Genomic DNA, 13,914 nt, shown 5'->3' with positions numbered 1-13,914 from the left:
CCTGGAGCCTGTTTCAGATTCTGTGTCTCCCTCTCTCTCTGCCCCTCCCCTGTTCATGCTCTGTCTCTCTCTGTCTCAAAAATAAATAAACGTTAAAAAAAAAAAAAAAAAAAAAAAAAATATGTAAAATTTAAAAAAAGAAATGAGAAATCACCATGGAGACATCAACCAAAAGCAAACTTCACAACAACTGTTGATCAAGACATCTCTAAAAATATCTAGTCTTAAAAACAAAAAAAACCCTAATCTTAAAAAATAATAAAATTAACATCATTTAATTTGTTAAAAAAAAAAAAAGTCAAAACAAGAATTTACAACTGAGAACACTGGATTTCCTATCAGAATAATAATCAGCAATTTTTAAATTCTGAGACTTGTTATAAAAAAACTATAAAAAGTTCTCACATTAAATAAAACACAACATGTTATTTATGATATGACCTATAACATAATAATCATGTTAATATATCTATTTTAATTTCCCAGGGCCATAAAAGTAAAAAAAAAAAAAAAAACACACTAAAAAATGTAATAATTTTATAGTTACCAACACTTTTTTTTAATTTTTTTTAATGTTTTTTATTTATTTTTGAGACAGAGAGAGACAGAGCATGAACGGAGGAGGGGCAGAGAGAGAGGGAGACACAGAATCGGAAGCAGGCTCCAGGCTCTGAGCCATCAGCCCAGAGCCTGATGCAGGGCTCGAACTCACGGACCGCGAGATCGTGACCTGAGCCGAAGTCAGATGCTTAACCGACTGAGCCACCCAGGCGCCCCTTACCAACACTATTTTTAAAAAGATAGAGACATCATGCTCCAAGAAAAGAAATGCTGGACTGCTCTGTGCAGAAGACAATTAATGCAGCAGGCAGGCCTCACAGCCATCCCTCGAAAGGCCTGATTAAAATGTTGACCCTTAGGCTGTGTCTGGAAACATAGGTTTGGGGAGAATTCACACCAGCCTGACAAAAGTGGCTCGGTGTGCCTAAAATGTCTGTACCAACAATATGATTTATGCTGAACAACTGCTTTCATTTTGGGAGTTCCAAATTCTGATATGTGCCAGGCAGAGGGTGTCTACATTGCTAGCCTCCAATAAAAACCTTGGACCCTCAGTTTCTAACAAGAAAGCTGGAAGACAACTTTTTATCTATCTCATCATAACTTGTTGCTACAGAAATGAAGCACTTCCTGTGGGACTCTAGGAGAGAGGACTCTTGTAAGCTTGTACCTGGATTTTCCTAGACTTTGAGCCATGTATCTTCTCCCTTTGCTAATTCTGTTCCATAGCCTTTCACTGTAAGAAATCTCAGCTGGTGTAAAACCATACACTGCATCTTTTGAGTCTCCTAGCAAATAATCCAACCTCGCATTAGTCTTGCAGACCCCCAAAGCAGGCTCTCACAGCCCTAGGTTTGAGTCCTACATCTGTCAATACTTAAACTGTGAGACCATAGGGAGAGTTAAGATCTCCAGGGCTGTTTCCAAGTGACTAAAACATGTGGAAAGGGTCTGGGATGTGAACAACCTAACATATAAACTTCCCCATAGTTCCACGATTCTTTAAAGTACTTGATGTAACTAAACATTATCCTCCTAGATCAGAATTCAAATAATCAAGAAAATATTTGCCTAAAAATAGAAATGCCTACATATATACAAGTTTCTACCTAGCACCAATCAACACTAACCCTCAGAAATAAACTGTGCTCAAACAATGCAATTCAGTCACAAGCAAAAGTATCAGAGTCCCATTTTTTAAACATTAGAACTTTGTGTCAGGTTTGTTTTACAAAGGAAAATGATAATAAGTAACCAAACATGACACCCCCAAATTCCAGTGCTCTTTTATTAGCTACAACAACACTCTACAAGCAAGAAAGATGTCAAATAGCCCAGCCATGCAAATTATTAAATTTAAAAGGAAGTGCTATTTTAGGCCAGATAACTGGGAGACTGAAGAAAAATCAAGTCTCCCCAAACGGATGCCCGATGATCTCAACTACCTGAACTACAGAGGAATGCTCAAAGACTCGAGGGACAATATTCCAAGTGTATCACTATTAAATAATAGAACATGCTTCCTTTTAAAATACCTTTTACATTTTTCCGTGGTTTAGAAGATTTCTTCTCCTTTGAACTCTGATTTTTAACAGATTTTTGTTTTCTTTTCTCTTCTTCAGCAAGAACTTTCTGAAGCAAATGAGCAAAAAAATCGAAGTCAAAAGGGCGCTTTTCCTCTGTTTAAAAAAAAGAGAAAAAGAACCCACAAGTTTATATTTTAAAAAAAGAAAAAGAATTTTCAAGTTAAGTACCATACATCAAAAGCAAATGGGCTTATTAGGAGAATGGATAACCAACTCTAGTCACTGTAGAAGAGACTCACAAAAGAAAACTGAGCAATAAATAGGAACAAGTTACATCAGTTTAAAAAACAAAAAAACAACTATGTACGGATATAAACAATATTATAGGTAAATCTCAAAATGTTGACTGAAAGAAGCCAGACATAAGAGAGCACATGCTGTATGATTCCATGAGTAAGAAGTTCTAGAACAAGCAAAACTAATCTATGGTGATTCAAATGAAAATAGCAGTTGCCCTGCATCAGGATAGCTGTGGAGACTGACTACAAAGGGACACAGGGGCCTTTCTGTTCGATGAAAACATTCCATACCTTGTTTTGGGTGGTGGTTGCACAAGTATACCCTATGTCAAAACTCAAACTATAAATTGCACTGTACGTACATTACAAATCAACTTTGAGAAAAGACTAGATGACTAACTCCTCAAAGCCTCTCTACCTCATGTCCTCTCTTCATCACAACCCTTTCACTATTTAATCTTCCAAATATCAGCAAACAGGGAAGCAAGTGAATATTGATCAGGACCATTCTCACTAAATACCCATCAATATCATTACATCAGAAAGAGCCATGGGGGCACCTGGGTGGCTCAGTCGGTTAAGCGTCCGACATCGGCTCAGGTCATGATCTCGCAGTTTGTGGGTTTGAGCCCCACATCGGGCTCTGTGCCGACAGCTCGGAGCCTGGAGCCTGGAGCCTGCTTTGGATTCTGTGTCTCCCTCTCTCTGCCCCTCCCCCACTTGTGTTCTGTCTCTATCAAAAATAAACATCAAAATAATAATAATAATACATTAAATTAAATTTTAAAAAACTAAAATGGGGCGCCTAAGTGGCTCAGTTGGTTAAGTGCCCAACTCTTGATTTCAGCTCAGGTCATGACCTCAAGGTTTATAAGTTCGAGCCCCACAATGGGCTCCACACTAACAGTGCAGAGCCTGCTGGGATTCTCTACTCCACCATCCTCCCCTGCCACCTCTCTTCACCTCTCCCCTGATCACGCTCTCTTTCAAAATAAAAAAATGAACTTAAAAAAAATTCTCAGAAAAATTGAAAATATAAGTTCTAAAAAAAATTGCAGTTTAATTTTTTGTAATTTTCCACTACAAAGCACCCAAATCAGCCAATAATAAAATTGTGTATTACAGGGGCACCTAGGTGGTGAGCTGGTTAAGCATCTGACTTCGGCTCAGGTCAGGATCTCTCAGTTTGTGGGTTCGAGCCCCATGTCAGGCTCTGTCCTGACAGTGTGGAGCCTGCTTGGGATTCTGTGTCTCCCTCTCTCTCTCTCTGCTCCTCCCGACTTGCACTCTGCACCTCTCTCCCTCTCTCAAGAATAAACATTAAAAACTTTTTCAGTAAAATAAAATAATCCATTAAAATGGTCTTAACAATGGTTCCATACCCCATGAAGACTTTATGGATTTATGAATTCTCTTCTGATTATAATGCACTGAACATAATGAACAGTTTCATGACCACCTCTCCAAAATAGAGAGAAGTTTAAGACTAAAATACTCCAGATCTTCCAGGAGCTATTTTTGGAAGTGCTATCCCTAAAGACCCAATACAACGTTGTGAGTACACTCCACTCATCTCAGGGTCTCCTCGTAAGGTAAAACACACGTGCTATATGACATCAATCCCCTTTTTAGGTTTTTTCCTAAGATTAGCACTACAGCAAAAGGACAGTGAATACATTTATCATGAAACATTGATAATTATCTTCCAGACAAGGAATATAGGTTTATTTTTATTTTTTTTTTTAACTCTTGTTTGTTATTTTTTTTTTTAGTAATCTCTACACTCACCGTGGGGCTTGATCCCAATATCAAAAATTGCATGCTCTTCTGTTTGAGCTAGCTAGGTGCCTCTACAGGTACTATTTTAAACAATACATTTAATTTTGCTTTTTTTGTACAGATCCCTTGATATTCTTCTCTGGACTCAAAAAGAAAAAATGTTAACTGCAGTAAAGCAATTACTTAAAAGCTGAAAAATAGGTATCATCCCTTCAGGTATAAATTCAAACGCCACCTTTTCAGATAAAACTTCCCTGACTACCAATTCTACATATCCACTCTTCACTCTCTTTTTTCTTCTTAGAAACTAATCACTATCTGCAATTAACCATGACTACTGACTTTATCCTTTTCCACATCTAATTAGACTTAAGGCTCTAAAAGCAGACTTCTCATTTGCTCTGTTCACCATTATATCCTCAATGCCTAGAACATTAAACAGCTCTCAGATGTTTACTATTATTAACTGAATGAATGACTGGCCGCTGGAAGGAATCATCTATACTGTTAGTTCTTCCAGAAACAATTCCTTCTTGAATAGAGTTGACTCAGAACAAAAAAACACTTAGAAAAGGTGTCTTCAGTCCCTCTGTAACTTCTGGAACTCAGAACTCTGCTTGCTTCTTAATGTTTTACTAATCCCTTGTCTATAGATCTGTTATCAGCTGCCAGACCTGCACTGCTCAAGAGAAAAATGTCCAGTCTCATTCTTCTTATGACAATAAAGAGAAAACACAAATCTAAAACACACCGGAACCAAACTGGTCCTTTTTTAAGATCTCCAAGTGATATGTCATAAAAGAGGTCTTAATACTTACGGAAGGCTTTGTCTATTCTCCATCCATTTGTTTTCTCTTCACGTTTAAATTTATTCTGTTAACAGAAGAAAACAAAAACCTATAGTAATTTTATCCTATTAAAAAAGTGAAGATTACAGTTAAAAAATAAGCATTAAAATAAAACTTCTGGGGTGCCTGGGTGGCTCAGTTGGTTGAGTGTCTGCCTCTTGATTTCGGCTCTGGTCATGATCCCAGGGTCATGGGCTCAAGTCCTGAGTCAGGCTTCACACGAAGCATGGAGCCTGCTTGGGATTCTCTGTCTGCCTGTGTCTCTCTCTCTCTCTCTCTCTCTCTCTCTCTCTCTGTGTCTCTCTTCCTCTGCCCCTCCCCCCTGCTTGTACACTCTCTCTCTCTCTAAAACAAAAATTAAAAAAATTCTTATAACAAATGATTCTCTTGTACATAACATCTTTGCCAACAGGCAAGCTACTTAAACCTTCAGCTTTTTAAAAAGAGATGATGATCTACACTGAGCTCCCTGAACCTCTTTATAATCAACAGCATAAATCAGCAATGGAAGCTAGGGTTACAGAGGATAGAAAAAAGTTAACTAGCTTGGTAACAAATCAAACTGTAGTCAATTAAGCTAACTAATATTAACTCTTTAAAAACTAATATATTCATATCAAGTTAAACATCTTATATTACTATTCTCATGTTTTTTATGGCACAGAAGAGAGACTGTGAGAAAACAAATTTTTGAGTCAGGCCAAGTTTATCTTTAGAATCTTCTTCATATTGGGGCACCTGGGTGGCTTAGTCGGTTAAGCATCCATCCAACATTGGCTCAGGTCATGATCTCAGGGTTAGGGACTTCAAGCCCCGCATTGGGCTCTCTGCCATCAGCACAGGACCCATTTGGTTCTCTGTCCCCTTCTCTCTCTGCCCCTCCCTCGCTTACATGTGTGTGTACGCTCTCTCAAAATTAAACAAACGTTTAAAAAAAAAAAGAGAGAGACTTCTTTATATTAAGGCACATTTCTTCATGCTTTTCTGAGCAGCAGAGATCATCATTCCCTGTCGCACTCCAGATTACCTCCATTAAGATGGAGATGGTTAAAGTTTAAGGGTCAATCCATCCTAACTAAGGTCATTAGGAAGTGTGAGGGTATAAGCTTGTTTGTAAGATTATCTAATCATGCAATTACATCCTGGGAGAGGGCATAATCACCAATCTCTCCCTTTTATAGATCAGTCTAAAAGCTTTTATTGAAAATACAAAAATCAAACTTTTTATTGAGAAAAAATAGAGAAAATCACAAAACAAAGAAGTGCTTCATGGCCCCCTTCTTCCCTCTGAAAGAACCTAACCACTGACCTGACTTTATTTAAAGCTCGATCTTGCTTTCCTTACTGTTTATCATTCAAGGGCACACGCATCTTTAAACTCTTTAGGTGAGCCTTGCCCATATTTTAAAAACTTCATAGGCCTTCAACATCTTTTCATCTACAGCTTATCCTTTTTTTTCCAGTCTTTATTTTCTTCATAAAACTCATTCCCAAGTAAATAACACTTAAGTTTTCAAGGATCATTATCTTTCTCCCATAAAGATCCTATTATTCTTTAAACATCTCCTCAAAAGTTACCTCCATAAAAATGAGAGGCTATATAACCACTAAATTGAACATCCTAAGAGAAATGCCAATAAGCTTTAGGCATTATTCAATTCTAAAACAATACTATACCATATTTTACCTAATGAGGAACATAATTGAGAACAATTTAAAACATTTGTAAAGAATGTATTGATATTATTCCTTGAATTTATAGGCAGGAACTACTGCAAACTAAATTCCATGATTGTAAAATAAATCCCATAATTTCCACCGACTCTGATGAAGTAACTGGTTACAGGCTTACTCAACACATCCAACCACACCAAAAATAACTTTACTACTGAACAAAATAAATCAATCAACTGTTTGCAAACAATGGACAACAGCAAGAGTAAAACTACAACCTCACATTTCTGGATAGAATGGAAACATCTAAGATGTACCCATGATCACCATGGCTCTCTGGGTTAAATTCCCTAAACAATGAAGAGGAGATAAAGCCCAAAGAGAGCAGAGCTCTCAAGAGCTAGAGAATATTTAGGGGTTGTAGAGAGAAGACAGCTATATAAAAAGGAGTCTCACAAGCTTAGTGGAAGTATTCCATGGGTACTTGATCTATATCTGGGTTCCACATACCAATAGCCTAAGGCCTAGCAGAAAACAACTACTCCAGGAACGAGAAAACAAAGATACTAGAAGTTACTTAACAGAGCAAGCTGACAGAATTCTAGCCCTCACAAAAGGAAAGACTTAGTTAATACCCAAACATTTACTTTAGACACCAGAAAAGCCACCGCTTCGAGATAAGGACCACAGTCTTAGAGCAGGCTTTCTCACTCAGGGCTCTAGCATGAGAATTAAATTCTAATGCCCTAAAGCACTCACGATATGTAATGAATTATACCATCTCTTCTGTGCATCTCGAATAGTACTAATATGATGGTCCTCAGAGAACTTAGAAAACTAATTCAAAGGATTTTCTATGGTTCAGATAAAAAACCTAGAAAAAGGATTAGCCTAGATTTGCCTTAATAAAGCCTAAAATCAAGCCTTGACAATAACAAGGAGAGTTGAGAGAATATTAACTGCCTTTTAGAACTTAATACTCTTTAAAGGAAAGAAACCAACAAACATAATCTAGACACTATCAAACATATCATCCACAATGTCCAGTACTCAGTTTAAAAAAAATCCATGGGGCGCCTAGGTAGTTCAGTTAAGCGTCCGACTTCAGCTTGGGTCATGATCTCGTGGTTTGTGAGTTCGAGCCCCACATCAGGCTCTATGCTGACAGCTGGGAGCCTGGAGCCTGCTTTGAATTCCGTATCTCCCTCTTTCTCTGCCCCTCCCCTACTCTCGCTCACGCACATGCTCTCTCTCAAAAATAAACATTAAAAAAAAAAAAATCTTTTAAAAAACCTCCACAAGGGACGCCTGGGAGGCTCAGCTACTTAAGCATCTGGTTCTTGGTTCTGGCCCAGGTCATGATCTCATGGTTCAGGAGTTCAAGCCCCATGTCAGGCTCTGTATATTCTCTCTCTCCCATTCTCTCTGCCCCTCCCGCTAACACACATGTGCTCTCTCCAAATAAACTTAAAAAAAAAACAAAAAAAAAAAACAAAACTCCATAAGACATGAGAAGACAAGAAAATGTGATGCACAAAAAAATAGTCAACAGAAACAGATCTCAACATGATCTAAATGCTGAAATTAACAAACAAGAAAGTTAAAACATGTTATAAATATGTTCAATGATTTAAAGAAAAATACGGAATCAACAGGGAAATCTCAGAAGAAAGGAAACTAAGAAAAATAACCACGTGGAAATTAAAGAAATGAAAAATATGTAACATGAGAAATGAAACATTCACTGAATGGGCATATCTGCAGACCGAAGACAGCAGAAGACAGGGTGAACCTGTGAGCACAGTAATGGAAACTAACCAAGTGATATAGAGAAAAAAAGATTAGGAAAAAAAAAGAACAGAGCTTTAACTTGAAGTATAATGTTATGCAAGCTAATAGACATAAGTGGAGTTCCAGAGGAAAAGGACAAAGTAGAAAAAATATTGAAAAGAAACTATCCATATGAAAATCATAACCCTACTGCTGAACACCAGAGTTAAAAACTCTCAAAAATAGAGAAAAACAATTTATCACATACAGGGGAATAAAAACAAAAAATATGACTGACTTATCATCAAAAACACTGGAGGCCAATGGGCAAGAGAATGACAATTTTAAAACACTGAAAGGAAAACCTATCAAACCACTTGCATATCCAACAAAAAAAAAACAAAAAGTAAGGTGAAACAGACTTTCAGATAAATCAAAGCTGAGAGAATTTTTCAACAGTAAATCTCCTATCCAAACCTACACGAAGAAATGAAAAGCATTGAAAATGGTGGCTAAATATTAAGGCTAGTTTCTTTTTTCCACTTTTCTACTCAATTTCCTTTAAAGACAAGACAATGGGGGCTGACAGCTTAGAGCCTTGAGCCTGTTTTCGATTCTGTGTCTACCTCCCTCACTCCCCTCCCACCCGTCTCAAAAATAATAAACATTAAAAATAAAATAAATAAATAAAGACAAAAGACTATAAGCTAAAATAAGTTTGATGTAAAATTGGATTACAGTATGCAAAAGTGAAATATATAATTACACAAAGGATGAAGGGTAGATGGAATATACTCGTAAGAGATTATTACATATGGAGTATGAAGTGTAAAGAGTAAAATGGTACAATAAAGAAAATAAGAAAGAATACTAAGATTTATCTGAATAACCCAAAAGAAGGCAGGAAATGAGGAATAAAAAACAGATGGGTAAGCGGAAAATAGTGAGGTGATAGACTTGAACCCAGTCATATCAGTTATTACATTAAAGGTAAATGAACTAAATTATTACATGGAAATGTACAACAGACATTTTATCTTTTTTTTTTTTTTTTTTTTTTTTAAATCAGGGTCAACGTAAGAATTCAATGACCATGAATTGGTCTCTCTCAGAAATACAACCTATAATAAAATTAAACTAAAAGAGTGTCAGACTGGATAAATTACTGCAGCTACTATAGAATACAGTATGGATGTTGCTCAAAAATATTAAAAAATAAAATTATCACATGATCTAGCAATTCTACTTCTGCATATTTACCTGAAGGAAACAAAATCACTATCTTGAAAAGATGTATGTATCCCCAAGTTCAGTGCAGCATTGTTCACTGCAGCCAAGACAATCTAAGTGTCCAGTGAGAAATGAATAAAGAAAATGTGGCACTGGCACAAAAACAGAGTAATGGAACAAAATAGAGAATCCAGAAATAAACCCACAAATGTATGACCAAGTAATCTTTGACAAAGCAGTAAAGAATATCCAATGGAATAAAGACAGTCTCTTCAGCAAATGGTGCTGGGAAAATTGGACAGCGATATGCAGAAAAATGAACCTGGACCACTTTCCACACCATACACAAAAATAAACTCAAAATGGATGAAAGACCTAAATGGAAGACAGGAAGCCACCAAAATCCTCGAGGAGAAAGCAGGCAAAAACCTCCTGACCTCGGCCATAGCAACTTCTTACTCAACACATCTCCAGAGGCAAGAGAAACAAAAGCAAAAATAAACTATTGGGACCCCATCAAAATAAAAAGCTTCTGCACAGCAAAGGAAACAATCAGCAAAACTAAAAGGCAACTGATGGAATGGGAGAAGATATTTGCAAACGACAAAGCAGATAAAGGGTCAGTATCCAAAATCTATAAAGAACTTATCAAACTCAACACCCAAAAAACAAATAGTCACGGAAAGAAATGGGCAAAAGACATGAATAGACATTTCTCCAATGAAGACACCCAGATAGCTAACCAACACATGCAAAAATGCTCCACATCACTCATCATCAGGGAAATACAAATCAAAACCACAATGAGATACCACCTCACACCTGTCAGAATAGCTAACATTAACAACTCACACAACAACAAATGTTGGAGAGGATGCGGAGAAAGAGGATCTCTTTTGCACTGCTGGCAGGAATGCAAATTGGTACAGCCACTCTGGATCACAGTATGGAGGGTCCTCAAAAAATTAAAAATAGAACTATACTACGACCCAGCAACTGCACTACTAGATATTTACCTAAGGGATACAGGTATGCTATTTCGAAGGGGCACATTCACCCCAATGTTTATAGCAGCGCTAGCAACAATAGCCAAAGAATGGAAAGAGCCCAAATGTCCAACAACGGATAAATGGATAAAGAAGATGTGGTATGTATACACACACACACACACACACAACGGAGCATTACTCGGCAATCAAAACAAATGTAATCTTGCCATTTACAACTATGTGGATGGAACTGGAGGGTATTATGCTAAGCAAAATTAGTCAGAGAAAGACAAATACCATATGACTCCACTCACATGAGGACTTTAAGATACAAAACAGATGAACATAAGGGAAGGGAAACAAAATAATATAAAAATGGGAGGGGGACAAAATAGAAGAGACTCTTAAATACGGAGAACAAACAGAGAGTTACTGGAAGAATTGTGGGAGAGGAGATGGTCTAAATGGGTAATGGGCAATAAGGAATCTAGCCCTGAAATCAATGTTGCACTATATACTAACTTGGACGTAAATTAAAAATAAAAATTACAAAAGCAAAGCACAAAAAAAAGAAAAAATGTGGTACATATGTGTGTGTATATGTGTACAGAAATATTATCCAGCCATAAAGAAGAAATTTTCCCATTTGCAACATCATGAATGGACACTGAAAGCATTATACTAAGTGACATAAATCAGAAAAGACAATTGCTGTATGATCAATTTAGCAGCACACTAAAAGTGAATGTACCCATTACTGTGCCCAAAAGTGAATGACACAAGAAAGTCAATATACGTCAAAAACTGAATATAAAAACACAGAAAGAGGCGAATCTATGACCATGAAGGCAGATGTCAATTCTTTGCTTCGTTAACTACTAGAACTAGACAACATATCCAACAACAGAGTATACACTCATTTCAAGTGCACCAAAAATACTGACCAAGATGAATATAACATGTTTTTAAAATAAATCTCATTAAATTTCAGAAAGACTGAAATCTTACAGCTTATATATTTGATGTTCACAATGGAATAAAACAATTACAAAACAGTAAAATATTTATCAATGTCCCAAATATTTGGAAATTAAGCACACTTCTAAATAACAGAACTACATGTAGAAAATATTTTTAACTGAGAAACACTGAAAGCAACCTATCAAAATTTATGAAATGCAGTTGAAGCAGGACTCAGATGAAAATGTATAGCTTTAAATGTCTAATTAGAAAAAAAGTACTAAAAGTCAATGTTCAAAATTTTCATCTTAAGAAGAATATAATTAAAGGCAGAATAAATAGAAGGAAATGTTGAAGAGTTAAAAAAATGAAAATCCACAATTAAAAACTTGTAACTACAGGTTGGTTCATTAGAAAGATTTGGGGAAGTCAAAATACCCTTAGCAAGACAAAGAAAAAAAAAGAAGGAAAACGTCAATTATCAAAGAGAAATATCCTATAAAAATTAAAATGATTACTGAACAGTATGAAAACTTCATGCCTATAAATTCAACAACTTAGCATCAAAACTGACAAGAAAAAAACTGAGTATCTGAATATACCTATATGTATTAAAGAAACTGAACTTAAAATCCTTCCTCAAAGAAAATTACAGGTCTGAAGGTTTTCACTGTTGAATTCTATTGAACACTAAAGGAGAAATAGTATTAATCTTAAATTCATTCAGATAAAAGAAAAAAAAAAGACAAAAACACTGTCCAACTCATTTTCTATAACCAGCATAATCCTGGTACCAAAATATGATAAAGGCATTAAAAGAAAGTTGTAAAATATCCTTCATAGGGCGGCTGGCTGGTTGAGTTGGTTAAGTGTCCAACTCTTGATTTCAGCTCAGATCATTTCAGTCATGAGTTCCAGCCCCGCATTAAGCTCTGTGCTAACAGTGCAGAGCCTGCTTGGGATTCTCTCTCTCCCTCTCTCTCGCTGCCCCCTCCTCCTCAAAAATAAATCAATAATAAATAAATATTCAAAATATCCCTCATGAACAAAGATGCAAAAAATCCTCAAGAGGGGCACCTGGGTGACTCAGTCAGTTGAGCATCTAGCTTTGGCTCAGATCGTGACCTCATTGTTCATAAATTCATTAGTCTGAATCCTCCATCAGGCTGGCTGCTGTCAGCACAGAGCCTCCCTCAGATCCCCTGATCACGTCTCTCTCTGCCCCTCCCTGGCTCACGTGCATGCACTCTCTATGACCTTAAAAAAAAAAAAATTTCTCAAGAAAATATAATAAAATCCAACATCAGAAAGAATAGCACAAGTCTGGTTTGATATTTGAAAACCAATACAATCCACTAGTCTAAATTTTCACTTTTCTAAATTTTGCCCAAAGATTTGTTAGAACTACATTAAACTTAGGGGAGGAGTCTAAACAATTTTGGGGAGAAATAGTTTAGTGACAAATTTATCATTAATTACTCAGATCAGAGAGCTCCCCTAGACAATTTCTAGCCTTCACATACTTTAACGTTTTCTTCTCCTTATATCAAAGATCAACATTAGAAAAGGAACATAGATAATATAAACAATTCTTCTTTTGCAGAAATAGAATAACCATTACACCATATAATGGTCCCCAGGTGATGGATCCATGCCTAGGGCAGCACAAGAACAAAACATCTGTCTTTCCTGATAGTTTAATTAATGAAGGAAAAAAAACCCATGGTTGAATAAAGAGCTCACTATAGGAGTGCCTGGGTGGCTCAGTCGGTTGAGTGTCTGACTTCGGCTCAGGTCATGGTCTTGTAGTCTGTGAGTTCAAGCCCCATGTCATGTTCTGTGCTGACAGCTCAGAGCCTGGAGCCTGCTTCAGATTCTGTCTCTATCTCTCTCTTGCCCCTCCCCTACTCTCACTGTGTGTCTCTCCCTCTCAAAAATAAAATAAAAAATTTAAAAAAAATTTTTTTAATAAAAAAAGAGCTCACAATATATTGAAAATGCATAGGGCCGCCGGGGTGGCTCAGTCAGTTGAGCAAACGACTGCAGCTCAGGTCATGATCTCATGGTTTGTGAGTTCGAGCCCCGTGTTGGGCTCTGTGCTGACAGCTCAGAGCCTGGAGCCTGCTTCGGATTCTGTCTTCCTCTCTCTATCTGCCCCTCCCCCACTCATGCTCTGTATCTGTCTCAGAAATAAATATTAAAAAAAATTTTTTTAATTGAAAATGCATGACGGCCAACATAGTGTGCACTCATATGCACTCCATCCCAGGAAACTTGT

General features: G+C 36.8%; 1 protein-coding gene across 8 annotated transcripts in view; it reads right to left on the bottom strand.

Moving 5' to 3' along the window:
- Positions 1–13,914, bottom strand: part of BDP1 (B double prime 1, subunit of RNA polymerase III transcription initiation factor IIIB) — an 89,117-nt gene that overhangs the window by 63,839 nt on the left and 11,364 nt on the right. For all 8 annotated transcript variants that reach the window (XM_042987969.1, XM_042988012.1, XM_042987980.1 and 5 more), the window contains 2 exons: positions 4,984–5,038; positions 2,097–2,240 (listed from right to left, as the gene is read on the bottom strand). In XM_042987969.1, the coding sequence (XP_042843903.1) occupies positions 2,097–2,240; positions 4,984–5,038 (199 nt within the window). The remainder of the gene's footprint in view (positions 1–2,096; positions 2,241–4,983; positions 5,039–13,914) is intronic.

The sequence above is a fragment of the Panthera tigris genome, chromosome A1 (assembly GCF_018350195.1).
Source record: "Panthera tigris isolate Pti1 chromosome A1, P.tigris_Pti1_mat1.1, whole genome shotgun sequence".
Lineage (NCBI taxonomy): Eukaryota > Metazoa > Chordata > Mammalia > Carnivora > Felidae > Panthera > Panthera tigris.
The sequence above is the reverse complement of the archived record's forward strand: the minus strand, read 5'-3'. Positions and strand labels throughout refer to the sequence as shown.